The sequence below is a fragment of the Olea europaea genome, unplaced genomic scaffold (assembly GCF_002742605.1).
Source record: "Olea europaea var. sylvestris unplaced genomic scaffold, O_europaea_v1 scaffold1286, whole genome shotgun sequence".
Taxonomy (NCBI): Eukaryota; Viridiplantae; Streptophyta; class Magnoliopsida; order Lamiales; family Oleaceae; genus Olea; species Olea europaea.
Genome location: NW_019230316.1, coordinates 89,282 through 113,648, shown reverse-complemented (window position 1 = coordinate 113,648; position 24,367 = coordinate 89,282). Strand labels below are relative to the sequence as shown.

Sequence of the window (24,367 nt, the reverse complement as noted above, 5' to 3'; positions counted from 1 at the left end):
TGACGGAATGCTTGGGAAATTACTCTACAGATCCCAAGGATGTGTCGTTAGAAAATAGGTAAAAGTTGTGAATCTTACAAAATGTGTGAATATAAATAGAATTTGACCAGTTTATGTGCAATTATAAGTTTTGAAAGCATATTAAAATCGAAGTGAAGAAAAGATGAACTAAAGTAATCATTTTATTATAATACTTGCAAATTTTGACGCTTGCAATTACCCAATCATCAACCTTGATTAGACGATCACAACTTGAAAATGATGCCAACATTGATTAGCTAACACGGATCAACCAATAAAAATAAAAGGCAAGTACTTAAGTGGCTCATGTACCCAGAGCCAGTCCTGTGGTTTTCGGGGCCCGAGGCAAGCTTCATAAATTAGGCCCCCCAAAATCAAACGAAAATGCAAAATTCAATATAACTTATTGCTAACTTAAAACTTAGAGGTAAAACAACAATCATATAAGCCGACTAGGCTACAATATATTCAATGATAAGTTAGAGCAAGTCATTACTTACTTGAGACGTAGAATTTCGACTAAAATTATGGAATCACACAATGCGCACCTTGAAAATTCCACCATCACAATTCACAAGCCTGAAATAAAAATTTAACATCAAACACCAATACAAACATACAATGACCTAATGAAATGCCAATTTATTGCTCAATGAAATGCCAACGACCTAACCTTTCTTAGGGATGCAGCGTATGCTTCACAGACTTAGCTCGTTGATGATTAAAAATTGGATAATCTAACACCTTTTCTCTTATCTAATAATCAATTTTTCTACCAACACACTTTGGATTCTTCCTTCTTATCACCAACTACTGAAACCATATAAGCAATTTGAAAATACAATTCGAAGTTACAAAAGAAATACTAGAAACTTACATTAGGTGGGGTAGTGAACTTGGGAGACCGTCGGTCCAGTGTAGGCTTGAAGGAACAGATCTAGGAGACCGATCAACTGAAAAGCAAGAACTTAGCTGTAGTGGAGAGGGTGAATCAACTTCAGATTTAGAAATTCCCCTGCTGGGCTTGCTCACCCGAGGAGTAGCTGGTGATGCCTTTTTGTTGGGAGTCTTAGATAAAGAAGAGTGAAGACCTATGAAAATGAGAAAATCGTAAGTAGTCTGCCCAAAATAAATCAAAGCCCATAGATCATATCTACGAAAACATCCAGTGCCGTGATATATTACGAAATTGCTATTGAAAAGTTAGGGATTGAGTGAAATAACATAAAAATTCAAGAATTAAGGCAATAAGGCAATAAGGCATAAAACTTTGAAAATTCGAATCCCATCAACAAGAAAAAATAGGCCAAAAAGCGGGAGATAGACAAAACAAAAAAAGCCCAAGAAAACCTGAAATGAGATTCACTTACCTGGATTTGGTAGACAAGGTTGGAAAGAAAGTTGGAAGATGAGTTCCGCAGTGGCCGTCACCGGTCCGGTGGAGCGGAGAGGTGAGAGGCGATGAAAATGAGGCCCCTTAGGGTTTCTTCCTTCGATTGATTTGAGAAAAAAAAAAAAGGGCCCAAGGAAATGAGGCCCCCTTGGGTCTTGGGCTTGAGGTGCAGGCCTCAACCGCCTCGCCTCAGGACCGGCCTTGCATGTACCCATGAGCTATCAAAGTTCTAAACCTCATATAAAGGATTTCAATCATTCATAATTAGTACTCATTCACTCTTACGTATTTTAAATGATCTATCTTGCAAATTCTAAAGTTCTCTCTCGAGCTCGACTATATTCTGACCTTATTAATAATTACATTGCCACCAAATAAAGGGTTATACTACATATACATTATGGTATTCATAAAGGTGTCCATAATGTACACGTGGAACTATCCCCAAATAAATTGATTAAAAAGTGTCACATCACTAATTAACATCAATATTGTCACAATAGAGAAAATAGGCATAATGAAACAAATTAAAGTCAAATAACCAAATTGAAGGTCACCTAAATGTTCGAGAGAAATGCTACTTCTACATAATGCGTTGTCCATAACGATATTCATCCCCTTCAAGTGGAGAGGACCCATTTCGAATAAATTATATTTTAATGGAAGTGGATCCTCGTTTATGTGAGAGAGTGGCATCGTTGTGGACATCCAGTGTGCGTGTAACATCACCAAAGTTCAGTGACCTTACCGTCCTTTGTTCCCTTTGAAGGTATTTAGCCCTTGTTTGAGTCTCATTCTTTTGAAAAAATACATTTTTCAACAGTGTTTCGACATCATTTCAACAGCACATTCTTCAAATAAAAAATATTATACATAAATTCAACATTTTTCTTTATTTTTTAACCACACATTTTCCATCAATACACTATTCAAAAATTCAATCTTCCAAAAAAAATGGGGCTCAAACAAGGACTTATTTTGGTTTAAAAAATAATAGACTTTTAAGTAGACGATAGAGGAAGAAAAAACCATAACTTGTCACTTGATCAACTCACCACTGCATCTCTTCACCACCACCACCATCACCATCACCATCACTCCCACCCTTCTCCCTCCTCTATACTGAACTCGCACCGGAGTGTCCGTTGCAGCCAGCTCTATCGCCGGTGCCTCCGCGGCAATTATCTTAGAAAATCAAAATTTTAAGAATTTAACAATGCGACGTGGCTGCAGATTCTCATTCCACGTCACATTGGTGATAACGGCCATCACTTACGTCTACTTCTCGACAGTGCTGGTTTTTATCGATGAATGGTTGGGACTCGGGTCCTCACCCGGCATGCTAAACTTCACCGTTTTCACATTGCTAGCCTTCGTGTGCGTCTCCAGCTACCGTCTCGCTGCCTTCACTGACCCGGGTCGGGTCCCCGCCTCCTTCGTGCCCGATGTCGAGGGGTCCGATAATCCTATTCACGAGATCAAGCGCAAGGTTCCCTATTTTGTTCCATCATTCAATTGTTATTTCAATCTCTCATACATTTGCATTGCATGTATATTTATTGGTAACTACTGTCCTTTTAGATGCATTTCTTGATAATTTAAGTGAGACTGTTCAGGGCTATTTCTAAGCAATTCATTACTTTTGAATCGGTCATTTTTTTGGTTAGTATATCATTCTGCTTATTTTAATTTACATTCTTTTTTCAATTAGAAGACTCTTAGTGCGTGTGTAGTAGTTATTTATTTATTGTCAATCTTTCATGAGTGAATTCGATTTTTTTCCTTTTGATGAAATTAATAAGCTGTTAACCCACTAATTTAGTAGCTTCAGGGTTAATAGCTTGACCAATGATTGCATTAACGAGTTGTCAATTGGCTGAGATATATTAATTAATTTTGATTTCTAATTCGTAGAAGTTTAACAGTTGATGTTTGTGCCATAAAATTCCGTTCCATTTATGCTGTGTTGAGAAAATCTTCATGAAATGTTAATCTTTTTATTGGTTTTGTGTTACATTATTGTTTATCAATCAACTTCTCCCAAATATGACACGTGGAAGATGTGGGGGCGGGGAGGGGGGAGCCGCAACCGTCTAACGGTGATGCTTTTGTCCCTTTTTGTTGTGTTGATTTAACTTTTTCTCACCGACTTAACACGTGGTTGCACGCATTCTCATTTACGAATCAAGTTTTTCGTTAGGGATGGTGATCGGGATCTTAATGGTAACTTCTCCGTACGTTGATCAGTTTTGTCGTTTCCATGTTTAGTTATAAGATTGATTCATTTCTCTCATGATCTCTACTTTTAATGATCAATTACTGTCTGTGCTTATTAGAAAATGAAGCTCAAGCCCAAGCCCAAGCCCAAGCCCAAGCCCACCTAGATGACAAGTTGGGCCAGAAATTTTTGGAAGCAAGAGAAGGGAAGGTTCTCGAAGGTAGAAGAGAGGGCTGAGGAATATAGATTAGTTGGCATTCTGTTATGTTTAGCTGAATTAGTTTCTGTAGAGATATTTTTCTTGTATGGCAAGTTGTATAGATTTAGTTATGCAATATTCTCTTGTATTTTATATAAGTAGGGGCATTGTACAGAGAAAAACACACGAGAATAGATCCAATCACAAAATTCTCTCAACTCTGTCTTGAAAGCTTTCCTGTTTGTTCATCCCTTTACCTTTTTTTCACAACTTTTCTTTTATGGTATCAGAGCCATAATGGTGGATACTAAAATTCCTAATCCAAATTCCATATCAACTCCAAATCCAAATCCAAACCCCAATGCAAATTCATCTGGTGAATCGGCAGCTCTTTCTTATAATTCCATTTTACCAAGCAGTCCTTATTACATTAACAGCAATGATTGAAGTGGTTCTGTGTTAATAACTCATGTGCTGGATGCAAGTAATTACCACACTTGGGCTAGATCAATGAAGAGAGCTCTCAGGATAAAAAAATAAGTTAGGTTTTATTGATGGCAGCATTTGTGAACCTTCAGACCCAAATGATCCTCTCATGGAGCATTGGTTACGATGCAATGATATTGTGATCACTAGGATGCAAAACTCAATGACATTAGATATCAAATGCAGCACAACATATGCAGAAACAGCTCATGAACTCTAGTTGGAGCTTGAACAACACTTTGCCCGGCAGAATGCACCAAGAATATATGAAGTTAAGCAAGGTATAACAGCTCTAGTCCAGAATCAAGATAATGTAAATGTTTATTTCTCCAAACTTAAGACTCTCTTGGATGAGTTAATAAATTATGAGGCAATACCTAGTTGTTCTTGTGGAGGATTAAAGACTGTGTTGCAAAACCAGCAGAGAGATTAGGTTATTAAGTTTTTAATGGGTTTAAATGATTCATACAAGGGACTTAAGGCACTATTGATCAAACCTTTCCCTAGTTTGAATGAAGCATCCTCCATTATACAATAAGAAGAGAAAAGAAGGCAGATATCCTCTGATGGAATTATCAGTGAATCTATGGCACTCTTAACAAGGGGCAACTTCAGGAATGGATGGAAGAACATGTCTGCTCAAAGAAAGGATAAGTACTACTGCACTTACTGCAAGATGGCAGGACATTCTCTAGAGAGGTGTTTCAAGGCTAATCCAAATAAACCAACGTGCTCTCACTGCCAAATGCTTGGTCATGCAATAGACAAGTGTTTCAAATTACATGGGTATCCACCAAGCTACAAACCAGATGGGAGAAACAAAATCTCAGGTTCTTTTGCTAATCAAACTTCTGCACTTCTGCCTTTTGTCCAAGAGCATGTGAGTGACAAGGCCCAAAAGTCTATAACTCAGGAGCAATATGCTCAGCTTATGGCATTACTCAAACCACAAAGTCCTTAGACATTCATTTCCTCTGCAAAAAGCGTCCAAACTTTTGCTCAGCCTCACTCTAATGATGGTAAAATACCCAAAATTTCTGGTATATCTCTATGCCTTTTAGTTCATAGTACAAAAGTCACCGATATTTCCACTATTCCTTGGATATTAGATACGGGGCCACAGATCATATGATCTGTTCAGCCTCATTATATACCACAATCAATGCAGAAGTTTCTTATTCTGTAGCACTCCCAAATGGTGAGGTTGTACCTGTCACACACATAGGGACAATGAAATTTTCAACATCCTTAATTTTGGAGAATGTGTTGGAAAAATAAGTAAATGGGTCACTTTTGGCATAAGTTTGAGTGGGACCCGTTGGTCCGATTCGAAATATCAAAGTTGATTTGTGTTCTCCTCCGTAAGAGTATCGAAACCATATATTTACTTGCCAAAATTGATTAATGGATGAATGAAAAATTGGAGCTCAAAGTTGGCCATTGGAAGATGGTTTATGTGGGAAAAGTAACATTTGTCCCACATAGGAACATGAAGAAAGCATGAACCACTTTATATATGCCTACACTTTGGAATGGTGTAATATGTGTAGCATAGAGGCTCTCTCCATGTGCACGCGCAGGGGGGTTCAAATCTCGGATCGAAATAGCTTTCGGACCTTGAACTTGGGTGCGAACGTGACTTGCGCACACAAATGTTGGACCAAACAGGGCAAAATTCGCTCTTTCGGAGAGCCCACGTTTTGCAATTTTTTTTTTTTGCTTTCGCTAATGACTTTTGAGTTTCTGAAACTACAAAAACTCCAATGGACTCCCAATGGTCACAGTGTTAATGGGCAGTAACTCCAATGGTCACAATGTTAATGGGCAGTATGCTTATAAAAAGGCTCATTCTCTAGCAATCTAACACACTCGAAAATCTTACCTCCATTTCTGCATACACAGTTTCTTATTTTCTGCATTCCTTGTCCAATAAGGTCTTGTTCTTGTAGTGATATTGTTCAAATACTAGATCAGTTCGTCAGAGTAGTATCTGCGGTGCTCAGATTCTACTATATACCGTTGTATCCTGGAAACAGACGCTCGGATTAAAACTCAAGCACGTACGGTGAGAGGGCGAATTTGTTTTAAGGACACTGTGTTTATACAGGCCTCGGGTTAAAAGTTTATATGAAATTATAAGCATGTCGTTAAGTTTTTTTTGTTGTTCTCTGAAATTTCTGTTAATTTTCAGCTTTTCCGTTTAGATTTATTAAATTAATGTGTTTTACATAACTTAATATAATTTAGTTCTAAATTAGATTAATATATTGTGGTTTATGATAATTTAGTTTATTGTGTAATTAACTAATATTATAAACCGGCATGAGAAAACCCGGTATTTAATCTTATTGTATGCGTAAAATCAAGTTTGTGCAAATTCGGTATATAATCTGTGCATATACAGTATATTGCATATACGATAAGTGCAATTTCGGTATCTAAAATGCATATACGGTACCCGTAAATTCGGTATCATTCCACCAACATAATTTCAAACAAACTTAAAACAGATTCTATACACATTGGAAGTAAATAAATTGTTTATTTTATTTTATTGAAATAAACAAGTTATTTATTAGAAACTAATATTTATTTTATTTTTAGAAATGGCTACCGAACCAACCAACATGGATGTGACCCAAACTGCTCCTGCTGAAAATCAGGCTGTGGGCTCTACTGTGGCTCAAGGGCCAAGCTCCGTTATGGCACAGACTGTGGCTAAGTTGCCAAGTCGTGTTGTAAGTCAAACTATGGCTCCAACTGTGCCGGTTAATCATAGAGCAAAATTGGGGAAATTCAATGGCTTGAATTTCAAGAGGTGACAGCAGAAAATACTATTTTATTTGATCACCTTGAATGTTGCGAGATTTTTGACTGGGACTACTCCAAAACTCAATGAGAGTGAAGGAGATGTGCAAGCAGTTAATGCACTTGATGCGTGGAAGCATTCGGACTTCTTGTGCCGAAACTATATTATGAATAGCTTAGCAGATTCGCTGTACAATGTGTATAGTACTATGAAAACTGCTAAGGAGCTGTGGGAGTCTTTGGATCGAAAATATAAAACTGAGGATGCTGGAGCTAAAAAGTTCATTGTTGGCAGGTTCCTAAACTATAAGATGGTAGACTCCAAAATAGTTATCAGTTAAGTGCAAGAATTTCAAGTGATTCTTCACGAGATTCATGCCGAAGGGATGAGTTTGAGTGAAACTTTTCAAGTGGCTGCAATTATTGAAAAGTTGCCCCCCATGTGGAAAGATTTCAAGAATTATCTGAAACACAAACGAAAAGAAATGAACGTTGAAGAACTAATTGTTAGACTTCGAATTGAAGAAGACAATAAAAGTCCCGAAAAGAAGTGGTTCAATCCTAGTGTGGGTAAAGCCAATGTTGTGGATCATGGTCAAAGTAATAAGACCCACCAAAACAAGTTTGGACCATCCGGTGGCAAAGGGGCAAAGCTAGGACCGAAAGGTGGAATTTCTAAGAAGAAATTTCAAGGAAAATGATTCAATTGTGACAAAGTAGGCCACAAGTCTTCGGAGTGCAGATTGTCAAAGAAGAAGAAGAAAGAAGCAAATATGGTTGACTACATGACACATGATGTGTCTGAAATCAATCTCGCAGCCGTAATTTCTGAAGTGAACATGGTGGGTTCAAATCCAAAAGAATGGTGGATTGACACCGGTGCTACGAGACACGTGTGCTCTGATAAAGAGTTATTTTCTATATTTGAAGCAATTGAGAATGGAGAGAAGTTGTTCATGGAAAATTCATCAACTTGTGTGATCAAGGGTCAAGGAAAGGTTGTTCTGAAGATGACCTCGGGAAAAGAGCTAACTCTTAACAATGTGCTGTATGTGCTGAAAATTTGCAAGAACCTAGTGTTCGGGTCACTTTTGAATAAGCATGGCTTTCGCATTGTATTTGAGTCAGACAAAGTTATTTTGTCTAAGAGTGGAATGTTTGTCGGAAAAGGTTATGTTTCCGACGGTGTGTTCAAATTGAATGTAATAGTTGTTAAACCAAAAATGAATAAAGTAAACTCTTCTGCTTACTTACTCGAGTCTTCCAATCTATGGCATGGTAGACTAGGACATGTTAACTATGATACTTTACGTAGACTAGTTAACTTGAATTGTATACCCGAGTTCCACATTGATTCCTAACATAAGTGTGAAATTTGTGTTGAGGCAAAATTGACAAGGTCATCCTTTAAATCAATCGAACGAAACACAGAACCACTTGATTTAATTCACAGTGACATATGTGATTTAAAATTTATACAAACAAGAGGCGGCAATAAGTATTTCATTATTTTTGTCGACGATATCATTAAATATTGTTATGTGTATTTGCTCAAAAGTAAGGATGAAGCTGTAGAGAAATTTATTCTCTATAAGAATGAAGTTGAAACGCAATTCAATAAAAAAGTTAAGGTGTTGAGAAGCGATCGAGGTGGTGAGTATGAAGCACCGTTTGCTGAATTCTGTGAGCAACACGGAATTATACATGAAACCGCTGCACCTTACTCACCGCAATAAAATGGTGTTGCTGAACGTAAAAATCGTACGTTAAAGGAAATGATGAATACAATGCTAGTAAGTTCTGGGTTACCTCAGAACATGTGGGGGGAAGCTGCGTTATCAGCAAATTACCTTTCAAATAAGGTGCCCCGAAAGAAAATGGAAAAGACTCCTTATAAATTATGGAAAGGAATAAAGTCTTCCTATAAATATTTGCGAGTGTGGGAGTGTCTTGCAAAAGTGGCTGTTCCAACATCAAAGAAGGTAAAGATAGGCCCGAAAACTATAGACTGCATCTTCATTGGCTATGCACGTAATAGCAATGCTTATCGATTTCTTGTGTATGATTCAAAAATTCCAGACATACACAGAAACACGATAATGGAATCGAGGAATGCTTCATTCTTTGAAGAAGTATTTCCATACAAGTCCAAAGAGGAAGCCAACTCCTCTAAACAAACATATGAGATAATGACTGAAAATAGTCAAGACCAAGAGTTAGAAGAGGAAATTGAGGTTGAACCAAGACGTAACAAAAGGGAAAGGACAGGAAAATCTTATGGTCCTGATTTTTTAACTTATATGCTAGAAAGTGAACCTCAAAATTATCAAGAAGCTGTGAACTCATCGGAAGGACCTCAATAGAAAGATGCCATTAAAAATGAAATTGATTCCATATTGCAAAATCATACATGAGAGCTAGTGGATCTTCCTCCAGGAAGTAAACCACTAGGCTACAAATGGATTTTCAAAAAAAAAAAATGAAAGCAAATGGAACTATCGAAAAGTACAAGGCCAGGTTAGTAATAAAAGGTTACAGACAACGCGAAGGCCTTGATTACTTTGATACATATTCTCTAGTGACAAGAATAACATCTATTAGGATCATACTTGCGATCGCCGCTCTGCGAAATCTTGAAGTACATCAAATGGATGTTAAAACTGCATTTTTGAATGGAGATTTAAATGAAGAAATCTATATGTAACAACCCGAGGGGTTTTCATCACCAGGACAAGAAAAGAAAGTCTGCAAATTGGTGAAGTCATTGTATGGCTTGAAATAAGCTCCAAAACAGTGGCACGAAAAATTTGACAATGTCATGATGGAATGTGGATTTAAAATCAACGAGTGTGACAAATGTGTTTATGTTAAAGACACTGAAATGGTTATGTCATTATATGTCTTTACGTTGATGACATGCTTATTATTGGTAGTAACGATAAGATGGTAAAATCCACTAAAAATCTGTTAAATTCGAGATTTGACATGAAAGATATGGGATTAGCTGATGTTATACTTGAAATTAAAATTTCACGAACATCAGATGAGATCATTCTAAGCCAGTCACAATATGTGGACAAAATTTTAGAAAAGTTTAGTAAGGATGATTCCAGGATAGCTAAAACACCGATAGATACAAGTCAGCATCTATCCAAAAATAAAGGTGAAAGTATCTCTCAAGTAGAATACTCGAGAATCATTGGAAGTCTAATGTACTTGATGAGTTGTACAAGACCAGACATAACCTACACAATTAGTAAATTGAGTAGATACACGAGTAATCCAGGAGCTGATCACTGGAGAGGAATAATAAGAGTATTGAGGTACCTTAGATATACTCGAAATTTTGGACTGCACTATACCAGATATTCAGTAGTCATTGAAGGATATAGTGATGCTAATTGGATATTTGATATAAAAGACTCAAGGTGCACCAGTGGATTTGTATTCACATTGGAAGGTGCTGCCATATCGTGGAAATCCTCTACGCAAATGGTTATAGCCAGATCAATGATGGAATCTGAGTTTATAGCTCTAGATAGATGCGGTGAAGAGGTCGAATGGTTGCGCAACTTCTTAGAGAATATTCCAAGATGGTCAAAACCTGTGCTTGCAATTTGCATAAATTGTGACAGTCAATCAGTAATAGGAAGGGCACATAGTAACATGTACAATGGTAAGTCTAGACATATACGTCGTAGACACAATACCATAAAACAACTACTCTCAACTGGAGTTATCACTATTGACTATGTAAGGTCAAAAGATAACATTGCGGATCCGCTAACCAAAGGGTAAAATAGAGAGTTAGTTGGAAAATCATCGAGAGGAATGAGACTTAAGCCCTAGGATAGATAAGTTAATACAAAGGAAACCCAACCTAGTTGACTGGAGATCCCAAGATCTAGGTTCAAAGGGACAACCTAATTATAAAGACTTGATTAAATCACTGTGGGGGATGTTACCTCATGTCCATTCCTATGATGTAACAGTGATGCCCGTAAGGATGAAGGATAAGCAGTAGGCTTTTAATGATTTTTATGCATCGTAAATCGAGCCAAATAATGCAGATTACTTGTAATAAGAAATCACATATGTGAGAAAGAAGTGGGGCCGCTTCTTAGAGAATTGTGTGGGGCTCAATTCTTAGAAACTCTTACAGAACCAGGCGTATGTTCATGGCCAAAACGAACATAATAATGAGAACTGAATTATGTTAGGAAGAATCCTGTGTGGAATATATCATCGTTTACACAAACGGCAGAATAGTTCAAGGATAACGCGTCTACTGGTCAACTGGTAAAGTAAATATACTTTCACAAGAGAAGGTTCAAAGGGTAATACCTACCTATCCTATGCAGGTTTCAACCGTTGAACTTTATCACCAAGTCTCTCGTGTCACGTTTCCGTGTCTCTCCCAATTTTCATTCATGTGGGGGATTGTTGGAAAAATGAGTAAATGGGTCACTTTTGGCATAAGTTTGAGTGGGACCCGTTGGTCTGATTTGAAAGATCAAAGTTGATCTGTGTTCTCCTTCGTGAGAGTATCGGAACCATATATTTACTTGCCAAAAATGATTAACGGATGAATGAGAAATTGGAGCTCAAAGTTGGCCATTAGAAGATGGTTTATGTGGGAAAAGTGACATTTGTCCCACATAGGAAAATGAATAAAGCATGAACACTTTATATATGCCTACACTTTGGAATGGTGTAATCATGTGTAACATAGAGGCTCTCTCCACGTGCGAGCGCAGGGGGTGCAAATCTCGAACAGAAATAGCTTTCGGACCTTGAACTTGGGTGCGGACGTGACCTGCGCACACGAATGTCAGACCGAACAAGTCAAAATTCATCTCTTTGGAGAGCTCACGTTTTGCAATTTTATTTTTTTTGCTTTCTCCAATGACTTTTGAGTTTCTGAAACTGCAAAAACTCCAATGGACTCCCAATGGTCACAGTGTTAATGGGCAGTAACTCCAATGGACTCCCAATGGTCATAATGTTAATGGGCAGTATGCCTATAAAAAGGCTCATTCTCTAGCGATCTAACACATTCGAAAATCTTACCTACATTCCTGCATACACAGTTTCTTCTTTTCTGCATTCCTTGTCCAGTAAGGTCTTGTTTTTGTGGTGATATTGTTCGGATACTAGATCAGTTCGTCAAAGTAGTATCTGCGGTGCTCAAATTCTACTATATATCGTTGCATCCTGGGAAACAGATGCTCGGATTAAAACTCAAGCACGTACAGTGAGAGGGCGAATCTGTTTTAAGGACATTGTGTTTACACAGGTTTTTGGTTAAAAGTTTATATGAAGTTATAAGCATGTCGTTAAGTTTTTTTTTTTTTGTTCTTTGAAATTTCTGTTAATTTTCAGCTCTCCCATTTAGATTTATTAAATTAACGTGTTTTACATAACTTAATATAATTTAGTTCTAAATTAGATTAATATATTGTGATTTATAATAATTTAGTTTATTGTGTAATTAACTAATATTATAAACCGGCATGAGAAAACCTGATATTTAATCTTATTGTATACATAAAATCAAGTTTGTGCAAATCCGGTATACAATCTGTGCATATACGGTATATTGCATATACGGTAAGTGCAATTTCGGTATCTAAAATGCATATACGATACCCGTAAATTCGGTATCATTCCACCAACATAATTTCCAACAGAATGTACTTTGTGTGCCTTCTTTTTCCTTCAATCTCATATCAGCAAGAAAATTAGCAAAAACCATTAATTGTTATCTCATTTTTTTCTCTGACTTATGTTTCATACATGACCTTTTGACTTGGAAAACGATTGGAATGGGTGAATTGAAGCAAGGTCTATATCATTTGCTACAAAAGGAAGTACCATACCTAGCATTAACTAGAAAACTGGCTGACAAAAGTCTCATATTAGCTTCTAAAATTTTGAATAATGCTGGAGATTTTGATCTCTGGCACTATAGGTTTGGACATTCCACCTATGCTAAATTTGATTTACCAGATCATATCTCTGAAAATACCAAACAACCATGTCTTATTTGCCCCTTAACCAAATTACAAAAACTGCCTTTCCCTAACATAGGTCTAAAAAGTGTTTTTATCTTATACATTGTGACCTTTGGGGACCGTGTAATGAGATTAGTTATGATGGTTTTCGTAATTTCTTGAGCATTGTAGATATTTCAGTAGATGTACTTGGTTGTATTTGCTCAAATTAAAATCTGATGCTAGTAGTGCTTTACAAGGATTTTGTTCAATGATTGAAACTCAATTTGAAAACAAAATCAAAATCATCAGATCAGACAATGGAAGAGAATTTGATATGAAGCAATTTTACTTGCAAAAAGGAATCATTCACCAAAGAAATTGTATAGAAACTCCTCAATAGAATGCTAGTCGAAAGAAAACATCAACACATATTAGATGTGGCAAGAACTTTAAAATTTCAAAGGGAATTCCATTGAAATATTGGAGTGACTGTGATGATGATATCGGTCGTGACATCGGACGTTTACTTATTTTATTTATGCTTTATTTATCTTTTGGACTATTATTTAAAATTTGGACTTGTATGGGCTCGGGCCCAATCTCGTTAGAGTTGCTTTACTATTTAAACCTATTTTACATTGTAATTTTCAGTTGATGATGAATGAATAATTATTTTGGTGGCTTATGGCGCATCCCTCCCCTTATTCTGCCATCTTCTGTTAAATTCTTCTTCTTTCCCCCCTAATTCCCCATTCTTCTCTTTAATTCCCTCTCCCTATAGATCTGTTCTATTTCTCAATTAATTATCCCGTTGGTGCTGCATCAAATTTGGTATCAAAGCCGAACCTTGGGTAATTTCTTTTCTTTAATCCAAATATTTCTTCCTATTTCCTTCCCAAAATCTGTTGGAACAGCACAAACTAAAAGAATTTTCGTAAAGGCAGCAGTTTTTTTTTCTCTTCTTCAATTTTCAGTCTTGGTTATTAAAAAAAAAAGGCTGCGGGGCTAATTTGATTCTGCGTCAACTTAATCTGCTGCAACCTTTTCAAATTAAAGTTGCTGTTTCAACCCTAGATGTGCTTTCAATTCCTACCAAGCCCAATAGCAAGCAGCTTACCTCTCAATATATAGCCAACCAGCAACCCATTAATTACATTCCACCCATGTTATAGTACTGGGCCCATATAACCCAACTCCTTCACACATAAAGAAGCCCAAACTATCTAACCCAATTACAACAAATCTCCAAGCCCGATAAATACCAACCCGGGCCAACTCTTTATCACTTTCAATCTAACCCAAAATCCAAACATCTTTTCGCAGCCGCTACAAAAACCGACCTCTCCACCGACGCCGCACACACTACCCTACGTTTTGTCTTCTACCCACATCACCGCCCAGCATTGCTACACCCACTACGTCTCTGCCAGCAACACAACCCAAGTTCATACAAAATAGCCCACTACCTAGAATTTCCCTTCACACAGAAACCCGATTGAGGTCGCCGCCACCGCCTTCATTCTTAGTAGTCCACTACGTATACGCATAAAACCCAAATTACAGTTATCAAATTTAATACCAATAGTTCGAGGCCCATTACCACGAAACCAGCCCCTGATCCAACTGCTGCAATCAACCTCCGGTGGTTCCAGTTACGACCATTTCCCGACCGTCGCTGCTGAAATCAGTCGTTTGTTGACGCAACACCACTATCGTCCATACACACAAGTACCACAGCGACTACAGACATGGAAGCCCAGTTTTGAGTTACCGAACGCAGGGACTAGTTTTACATTACCGAGGCATCATCTTCAAAATACCCCAACCACCATCGGATTCAAGAGGCAGCTGTCAACCGGATTCAGAGAAGTCAGAGACAATTTCTTGTGCCCTAGATTGTTGGATACTATTGTAACAATTCAAGAGGAGCGAGTTCTTAATTGGAAGATAACTGAAACAGCAGGAAGAACATAAACATTCGTGGAATCCCACTCATTGGCAATTCCAACCAACTGAACTCAGGGAGTCACTGCTCCTATCTATTTTTAGTTGACACTACTGCTTTATTTAGAATTGCATCAATTAATTCTTTGTGTTGCTAATACTTTGGTAATTTGATCCTTAAACCTACTTGATTGGAATTCGCGAACTAACTCCCATTGTTCACCCGTTTACCCCACGTGACTAGGCCTATCATTTGTACCTTTGCTTTTTATTTTATTCGCATTAGTATTATTAGCTTGCTAAGAATCGGACTTTACGTAATCCCATTTTTAACAAACAAATGATAATAATAATAATAATAATAATAATAATAGAATATCAGATTGCTAATCTATTGTTCATACTAGTTGTTTGTTGATCTCTATAGCGCACTTCACTTAGCTAGTGTTATTGTGTATGCAATTGCGTAGTGGTCGTGTTACTGCTTCTAGTGCTAGTACCCTTGCCATGGACCCTTCTCATATTGAAGCCCTCACTCGACAGTTGGCACAATTACAAAATCAATTAACGGCTGTCCAAATTGAGCTAACCACTACTCGTGAAGAGAATAGAGCCCTAACCACTAGGTTGAACACTCTTGACCCAGCCCCATATTCGACTGAAGCTGAAAACTCTGAGGCTTCCATTAATAGACCCCATCGTCGTCCACAAGGCGATTGACACCACGCTAGACATGATCGTAGGGAAGAAAATCAGGCTCTTGGGCGTGAGCGGGAATATCACCGTCATGGTATATTATCTCTCCCTCGCCACGAGGAACGCCTCTTTCGAAATATTAAGTTAGACACCCCTACATTTGATAGTTGTCTAGATCCTAGTGTATTCAATCAATGGGTTAGGGATATGGATCGCTTATTTCCCTTGTATGGGGTTACGGAAGATCGGAGGGTACAATTTGTCAATTTGAAATTAACTGGCGCTGCTCAACTCTTTTGGGAAAGTGTTGAGGACCTTCTGGAGAGGCGTCATGCTCCCCTTGTTGGAGCTGGGATGAAATGAAGCGTCGCCTTCAAGAAAAATATTTACCTCAATCTTACAGGGGTAACTTGCTGGATCAATGGAACGCACTTATGCAAGGTAGTCGACCTGTGACCGAATGCGTTGCTCAGTTTGATGAGTTTCGAATGAGATGTCAAGTCGTTGAGGATGAGGTCATGACCTTGAGTAGGTTTAGACAAGGCCTAAGGGGTGATCTTAGACGTGAGCTTTTCCTTAGAGGCGTCACCACTCTTGACCACGTCTACTCTTTACGAGTTAGTGACTAGGACACCGTATAGAAATCGTAGTGACTCCCGCACTGCAACCTCTTCTGCATCCACTCCATCCCTTAAGTTTATTCTAGGACCTCCTCCTTCTAATACTACCCCCACATCGGATAGCAAAGGTCGAGGTTCTGAAGTTTCAAGAACGCCTCCCGTTTGCAATGCTTCAACTGTAAGGGTTTTGGTCACATTTCTTCTAAGTGTCCTAGCCGAGCCCTAGTTATGGAAGAACGTAAAGGTATAGTCGACGAACCACTAGAGGACCAGGTTTATGAGCCTAAGTTAGAAGAGTTTAATGAATTGGAGGATAGTGAAGATACCTTCTTATGTTGTATTCATGCTAGTCCCCTTATTCCACATACACCTAGAGTCGGTGTCGTCCATTGCACTTTTACCCAGCCTAGGGATGCCGATGATTGGCGCCATCATGCCATCTTCCACACTTACATCAAGATTAATAACAAGGACTGTAAAGTTATCGCAAATAGTGGCAGCTGCATTAATGCGGTTTCGATGGCTACTGTATCCCATCTAGGGTTGAAGTCTATTCCTTACCCTTAGCCATACAGCGTCTCTTGGGTTGATACTTCTTCTATAGCTGTCAAGGAGCGTTGCTTAGTCCCTATCCAGTTTCTCGAGTATAAGGACCATATATGGTGTGACATCATTTCAATGGATGTCGGGCACATCATCTTGGGACGACCTTGGTTATTTGACCTAGATGTAACCATCTATGGTCAATCTAATTCATGCTCCTTCGAGTTTTATGGAAAGAATATTCACCTTAACCCTCTGCCCCCAAAGCCTGTTGGCCCACTGGAAACGAAGAAGAGTGTGGAACGAAAGGGATTGCATATCATTAGTCCTACGGAGTTTGAGCGTACACTTGTTGGTGACTCAATTGTGTTCGCTTTGGTGGTCATGGAGGTTTCATGCCACTCCACAATAGAGAGCCCTGTTGAAGTCCAGTCGATCCTCCAAGAGTTTCGAGATATTTTTTCGGAGGACCTACCTGATCATCTACCTCCTCTATGGGATATTCAACATGCCATAGATTTTGTCCCAGGGGCATCCCTTCCAAATTTGCCTCATTATAGGATGAATCTTACCGAGCACGCTGAACTTCAAAGGCAAGTGGATGACCTCCTTCACAAAGGATTCATTCGTGAGAGTTTAAGCCCGTGTGCTGTCCCCGCCCTATTGACGCCCAAAAAGGATGGTTCTTGGAGGATGTGTGTGGATAGTGGTGCGATCAATAGGATCACGGTGAAGTATCATTTTCCCATTCTTAGACTTGACAATATGTTAGATATGATGGTTGGTGCCACAATTTTTTTGAAGATTGATCTGAAGAGTGGATACCATCAGATTCGAATTCGCCCAGGTGATGAGTGGAAGATTGCGTTTAAAACGAAAGATGGTCTTTATGAAGAATTGGTCATGCCTTTTGGGCTAGGCAATGCGCCAAGTACCTTTATGCGGGTAATGACGCAAACTCTTCGACCTTTCATGGGTAAGTTTCTTGTTATTTACTTTGATGATATCCTCATCTATAGTAAGACTAAGGAGCAACTCCGTGACCACCTCACACAAGTTTGCTGTACCCTTCGTGCAACTAATCTGTATGCTAACGTCAAGAAGTGCTCTTTCTTCACCGATACAGTCATTTTTTTAGGTTTCATTGTCTCTTCGACAGGAGTATCTGCTGACCCTGCTAAGGTTCAAGCTATTATTGACTGGCCTGAGCCTAAAGCTATTCGTGACGTCAGGAGCTTTCACGGCTTAGCTACATTTTACCGTCATTTTATCAAAGGGTTTAGCACTATTATGGTGCCTATCACTGAGTGCATGAAGAAAGGAGAGTTTCATTGAACACAAAAGGCGGCTAAGGCCTTTAACTTAGTCAAGAAGCGAATGATGGAGGCTCCTGTTATGCGCCTTCCTGACTTTTCCAAAGTCTTTGAAGTTGAATGTGATGCCTCCGGGGTAGGTATAGGCGGAATCTTGAGTCAGGATCGTCACCCTGTTGCCTACTTCAGTGAGAAGTTAAATGAAGCCAAACAACGGTACTCAACTTATGATAAGGAACTATATGCGGTGGTCCAGGCTTTGCGCTATTGGCGCCACTATTGTTGCCCTAGGAATTTGTCCTTTATTCGGATTACGAGGCCCTTCGTTACCTCAACTCCCAGAAATAATTAAGCTCTAGGCATGGTCGTTGGGTTGAATATTTGCAAGCCTACTCATTTGTTTTAAATCACAAGAAGGGTGTGGAAAATCAAGCAGCTGATACATTAAGTCGTCGTGTCTCCCTTTTGTCGATCATGAGTGTCAAGGTCATCGGTTTTGAAAGGCTTAAGGAGGATTACGAGGCATGTCCCGATTTTAAAGATATCTTTCTTGATTTACAAAGGGCACAATCAAGCGCACTGATGGCTTCCGACTTGAGGAGGGTTATCTCTTTAGAGCCAATAAATTGTGCATCCTTCGAACTTCAGTGCGCGATTTCACAGTGTGAGAAATTCATACGGGAGGGTTAGCCGGTCACTTTGGATGTGATAAGACCATAGAGGAAGTTGAACGTCAATTCTATTGGCCTAGCGTGAAGAAAGACGTAGCTAAAATTGTTAGTACTTGTAACACTTGTCAATTGAGTAAACAGAAGAAGCAGAACATAGGCCTATACACCCCTCTTCCCATCCCCAATTGTCCTAGCAAGATGTTAGTATGTATTTTGTATTAGGCCTTCCACGCACCCCAAAGAAACATGATTTTATTTTTGTGGTTGTCGACCGTTTTTCGAAAATGGCTCATTTTATCGCCTGTAGCAAAACCTCAGATGCGTCTAAGGTGGCTATGTTGTTCTTTAATGAGATTGTTAAATTGTATGGGCTTCCTAAGACCATTGTGCCCGATAGGGATGTTCGTTTCACTAGCCATTTTTGGAGGACTTTGTGGCAAAAGATGGGTACCAAATTGAAATTTTCTACGGCCTACCACCCTCAGACTGACGATCAAATTGAAGTAGTTAATCGAAGTCTGGGTAACCTATTACGTTGTCTGGTCCGGGAAAATCTTCGAAATTGGGATTTGATCCTTCTTGTAGCTCAAATTGCGTATAATAGCTCCATAAATCGGTCATTAGGTATGAGTCCATTTGAAGCTGTTCATGGGCACAAGCCTAAGAAACCGTTAGATCTCATCCCTATGTCCCCACAGGCTAGAGTGTCAGTGTCATCCAAAGCATTTGCACAACATCTTCGTGATTTGCATATTGAGATCAATAAACAACTTGAAGCTAGTAATGCAAAATATAAACTCTAAGCTGGTTTGCATAAACGACATATTGAGTTTAACGTTGGGGATTACGTTATGGTCCGCATTAGGCCAGAGCGGCGTCTACATGGACCCGCCTCCAAATTGCAAGCTCGTAGTGCTGGTCCTTTTAAAATTTTAAAGCAAATTGGTCCAAATGCCTATGTTGTTGACATTCCACCACATCTTGGTTACCATTCTACTTTCAATGTTGAGGACCTAATAGCTTATAAAGGTCATTTCATTCCCTCAGATGATCTTTTGTTACCTCCTTTGTGGACCTTGATCCTGACTATTTGGCCACTTCTAACCCACTACCACCTCTCACAACAGACACAGATAAAATTGATGCTATTTTAGATGAAGAAACTGTGTTTACTAATGATGGAGAGGTTCAGCGCTTCCTCATTCGTTGGGTTGGTCGACCAAATTCTGATTGTACATGGATCTCCAGAGCGACACTACAGCAATTGGATCCAGATTTATTGGAGTTTTATCGAAGTCAGCAGGATCTTCCTTGGCCTAGAAAGCCTCCCATTCACCCAAGGGGAGTTGGTGAGGACAACAGGTTCAGACCTCCACCGACACATTTTTACAGACGTCGGAAGAAGCTTACCCAACCATTCAGTTTATGGTTGGGAGATTGATGACAGTCTATAGTGATATATCCACTCGATAGGGTCGAGTTTTCTCCCACCCCGGGAGAGTTGATGAGGACATCAGACATGACATCGGACGTTTACTTATTTTATTTATGCTTTATTTATCTTTTGGACTATTATTTAAAATTTGGACTTGTATGGGCTCGGGCCCAATCTCGTTAGGGTTGCTTTACTATTTAAACCTATTTTGCATTGTGATTTTCAGTTGATGATGAATGAATAATTATTTTGGTGGCTTATGACGCATCCCTCCCCTTATTCTGCCATCTTCTGTTAAATTCTTCTTCTCCCCCCCTCCCCTTAATTCCCCATTCTTCTCTTTAATTTCTTCTCCCTATAGATCTGTTCTATTTCTCAATTAATTGTCCCGTTGGTGCTGCATCAGACTGTGTATTCACAGCAATGTACCTTATAAATAGGACTCCAACACCTCTCTTGAACCACAAAATACCCTTTGAAATTCTTTTTAAGTTGAAACCTAAGTATGATAATCTTAGAATTTTTGGATGTCTTGCTTTTGTGACAACTCTAACAAATGGGAGACATAAGTTTGATTCTAGAGCTAGGAAGTGCATTTTTTTTTTTGGGATACCCTTTTGGGATCGAGCGTTATAAACTGATGGATTTAGAAATGAAGAGGGTTTTCATATCTAGGAATGTAATCTTTCACGAGAATGTATTCCCATACAAACAAGATCTTAACACTACAGATGCTAATGTTGACTGGATCCAAAATCCTATTCAAACTCATGTTTTTCAAACACCCATTATCACTACTTCAGAATCCGAAACAAACAATCCAAATGATATTAGATTTGCTAAAACTTGTGAACAAACCGAGACAATTGAACCTTCATCATCTATAGAAACATCCAACCCTCTTGCATCATCACCATATACCAATATTGAGTTATGTGAACCCACACATTTTTTAGAATCTACGAATCAGTCACCGGAAACCCAACTCTTACCTGGAAGGTCCAGTAGAATTAAGAGACCTCCAAAACACTTGCAAGACTTTATTTGTCAACAGGCAGCTTTGCTTCCCCATTCACATGAATTGGACAAATAGAAGGTTATTATGACTCCAGGTAATCCTTTTTCCCTTGAGACCACTTTATCTTACCATAAACTCACTTCAAAGCACAAAGCCTTTATTGTTTCCATTAACACACACAAAGAACCTAGAAACTTCGATGAAGCAATGGATTCACCTGAGTGGCGTAATGCAATGAAAGCTGAAATAAATGCTCTTGAATTAAATGATACTTGGGTTGTCAGCGATCTGCCCTCTGGTAAAGAAGCCATAGGATGTAAGTGGGTTTATAAGATTACGTTTAATGCTAATAGAACTATAGAGAGGTACAAAGCCAGGTTGGTGGCTAAGGGATACACACAACAGGAAGGTCTTGACTACCATGAGACTTTTTTTCCTGTGGCAAAACTTGTTACTGTGAGAACTCTCTTAGCTGTGGCAGCCATAAAGAGGTGGCATTTGTACCAATTTGATGTAAACAATGCCTTTTTACATGGAGATTTAGAGGAAGATATGTACATGCAATTACCCCCCGGCTATCTCAATGACAATGCATCCAAAGTTTGCAAGTTAAAGAAGAGTTTATATGGGCTCAAACAGACCTTTAGACAGTGGTACTCTAAGCTGTCCAATTTTATTATTGAGCTAGGTTTCGCACAATCTACAGCAGATTACAGCTTATTCACAAGGACCACAAAGCATTCTTTTACTGCCATTTTGGTGTATGTTGATGATATTATAGTGGCCAGCAGCTGTATGAATTCCATTAATACTCTCAAAGCTTCTCTTCATGATAAGTTCAAAATCAAGGACTTGGGACAATTGAAATACTTTCTTGGAATTGAAGTGGCAAGGTTTGACCAAGGCATTCATATATGTCAAAGAAAATATGCAATTGATATTTTGGCAGATTCAGGTAAGATTGGAGCAACACCAGCTCGAGTCTCAATTGATCAAAATCTCAAGCTTTCTAAGGACAAAGGTGAGCTTCTTTCTGATCCATCGATTTATCGAAGACTGATTGGAAGGTTGCTCTATTTAACCATAACTAGGCCTAACTTGTCTTACTCGTTACAGTTGCTAAATCAGTTTATGGACAGCCCCAGATTACCAATGCAGCTCACAAAGTCTTAAGATACGTCAAAAAGGCTCCAGGGCAGGTTTTGCTTTATCCATCTCAAACGAACCTACAATTAACAGGATATTGTGATTCAGATTGGGAAGCATGCTAAGATACAAGGAGATCGGTTTCTGGTTATTGTGTATTTATTGGATCTTTATTGGTATCTTGGAAATTTAAAAGGCAGGGGGTTGTGTCTTGATCTTCTGCAGAAGCAGAATACTGAGCAACGGAAAATTTGTGTTTTGAACTAACATGGATGAGATATTTATTTAGTGATTTGCATCAAACACCGGCAACCAGCAAGGCCGGTCCTGAGGCGAGGCGGTTGAGGCCTGCACCTCAGGCCCAAGACCCAAGGGGGCCTCATTTCCTTGGGCCCTTTTTTTTTTCTCAAATCAATCGAAGGAAGAAACCCCAAGGGGCCTCATTTTCATCGCCTCTCACCTCTCCGCTCCACCGGACCGGTGACGGCCATTGCGGCACTCATCTTCCAACTTTCTTTCCAACCATGTCTACCAAATCCAGGTAAGTGAATCTCATCTCAGGTTTTCTTGGGCTTTTTTTGTTTTGTCTATCTCCCGCTTTTTGGCCTATTTTTTCTTGTTGATGGGGTTCGAATTTTCAAAGTTTTATGCCTTACTGCCTTAATTCTTGAATTTTTATGTTATTTCACTCAATCCCTAACTTTTCAGTAGCAATTTCGTAATATATCACGGCACTGGATGTTTTTGTAGATATGATCTATGGGCTTTGATTTATTTTGGGCAGACTAGTTACGATTTTCTCATTTTCATAGGTCTTCACTCTTCTTTATCTGAGACTCCCAACAAAAAGGCATCACCAGCTACTCCTCGGGTGAGCAAGCCCAGCAGGGGAATTTCTAAATCTGAAGTTGATTCACCATCTCCACTACAGCTAAGTTCTCGCTTTTCAGTTGATCGGTCTCCTAGATCTGTTCCTTCAAGCCTACGCGGGACCGACGGTCTCCCAAGTTCACTACCCCACCTGATGTAAGTTTCTAGTATTTCTTTTGTAACTTCGAATTGTATTTTCAAATTGCTTATATGGTTTCAGTAGTTGGTGATAAGAAGGAAGAATTCAAAGTGTGTTGGTAGAAAAATTGATTATTAGATAAGAGAAAAGGTGTTAGATTATCCAATTTTTAATCATCAACGAGCTAAGTCTGTGAAGCATACGCTGCATCCCTAAGAAAGGTTAGGTCGTTGGCATTTCATTGAGCAATAAATTGGCATTTCATTAGGTCATTGTATGTTTGTATTGGTGTTTGATGTTAAATTTTTATTTCAGGCTTGTAAATTGTGATGGTGGAATTTTCAAGGTGGGCATTGTGTGATTCCATAATTTTAGTCGAAATTCTACGTCTCAGGTAAGTAATGACTTGCTCTAACTTATCATTGAATATATTGTAGCCTGGTCAGCTTATATGATTGTTGTTTTACCTCGAAGTTTTAAGTTAGCAATAGGTTATTAGGTTATATTGAATTTTGCATTTTCGTTTGATTTTGGGGGGCCTAATTTATGAAGCTTGCCTCGGGCCCCGAAAACCACAGGACCGGCTCTGGCAACCAACAACTATGTTCTGTGACAATAATGCTGCACTTCATATAGCATCAAACCCTTATTTCAAGAGAGAACCAAGCACATTGAGCTTGATTGTCATCTTGTGCAAGATAAGATTCAGGATGGGAGTATAGTCACTGCACATATCAATGGCGGTTCGCAAATTGCGGATCTTTTAATTAAGGGATTAATTTCTCCAAGCTTTTACTCACATTTGCTCAAGATGGGAGTAGAAGATATCTACTCTCCACCTTCCCCGCGGG

At 38.8% G+C, this 24,367-nt stretch overlaps 1 protein-coding gene across 1 annotated transcript in view; it reads left to right on the top strand.

The window, feature by feature from the left end:
- The first annotated feature begins 2,630 nt into the window (after positions 1-2,630).
- The window catches only part of LOC111374753 (probable protein S-acyltransferase 16), a 25,416-nt gene continuing 3,679 nt past the window's right edge, over positions 2,631-24,367 (top strand). The window contains exon 1 of the mRNA XM_022997488.1: positions 2,631-2,903. Coding sequence (XP_022853256.1) covers positions 2,631-2,903 — 273 coding nt within the window. The remainder of the gene's footprint in view (positions 2,904-24,367) is intronic.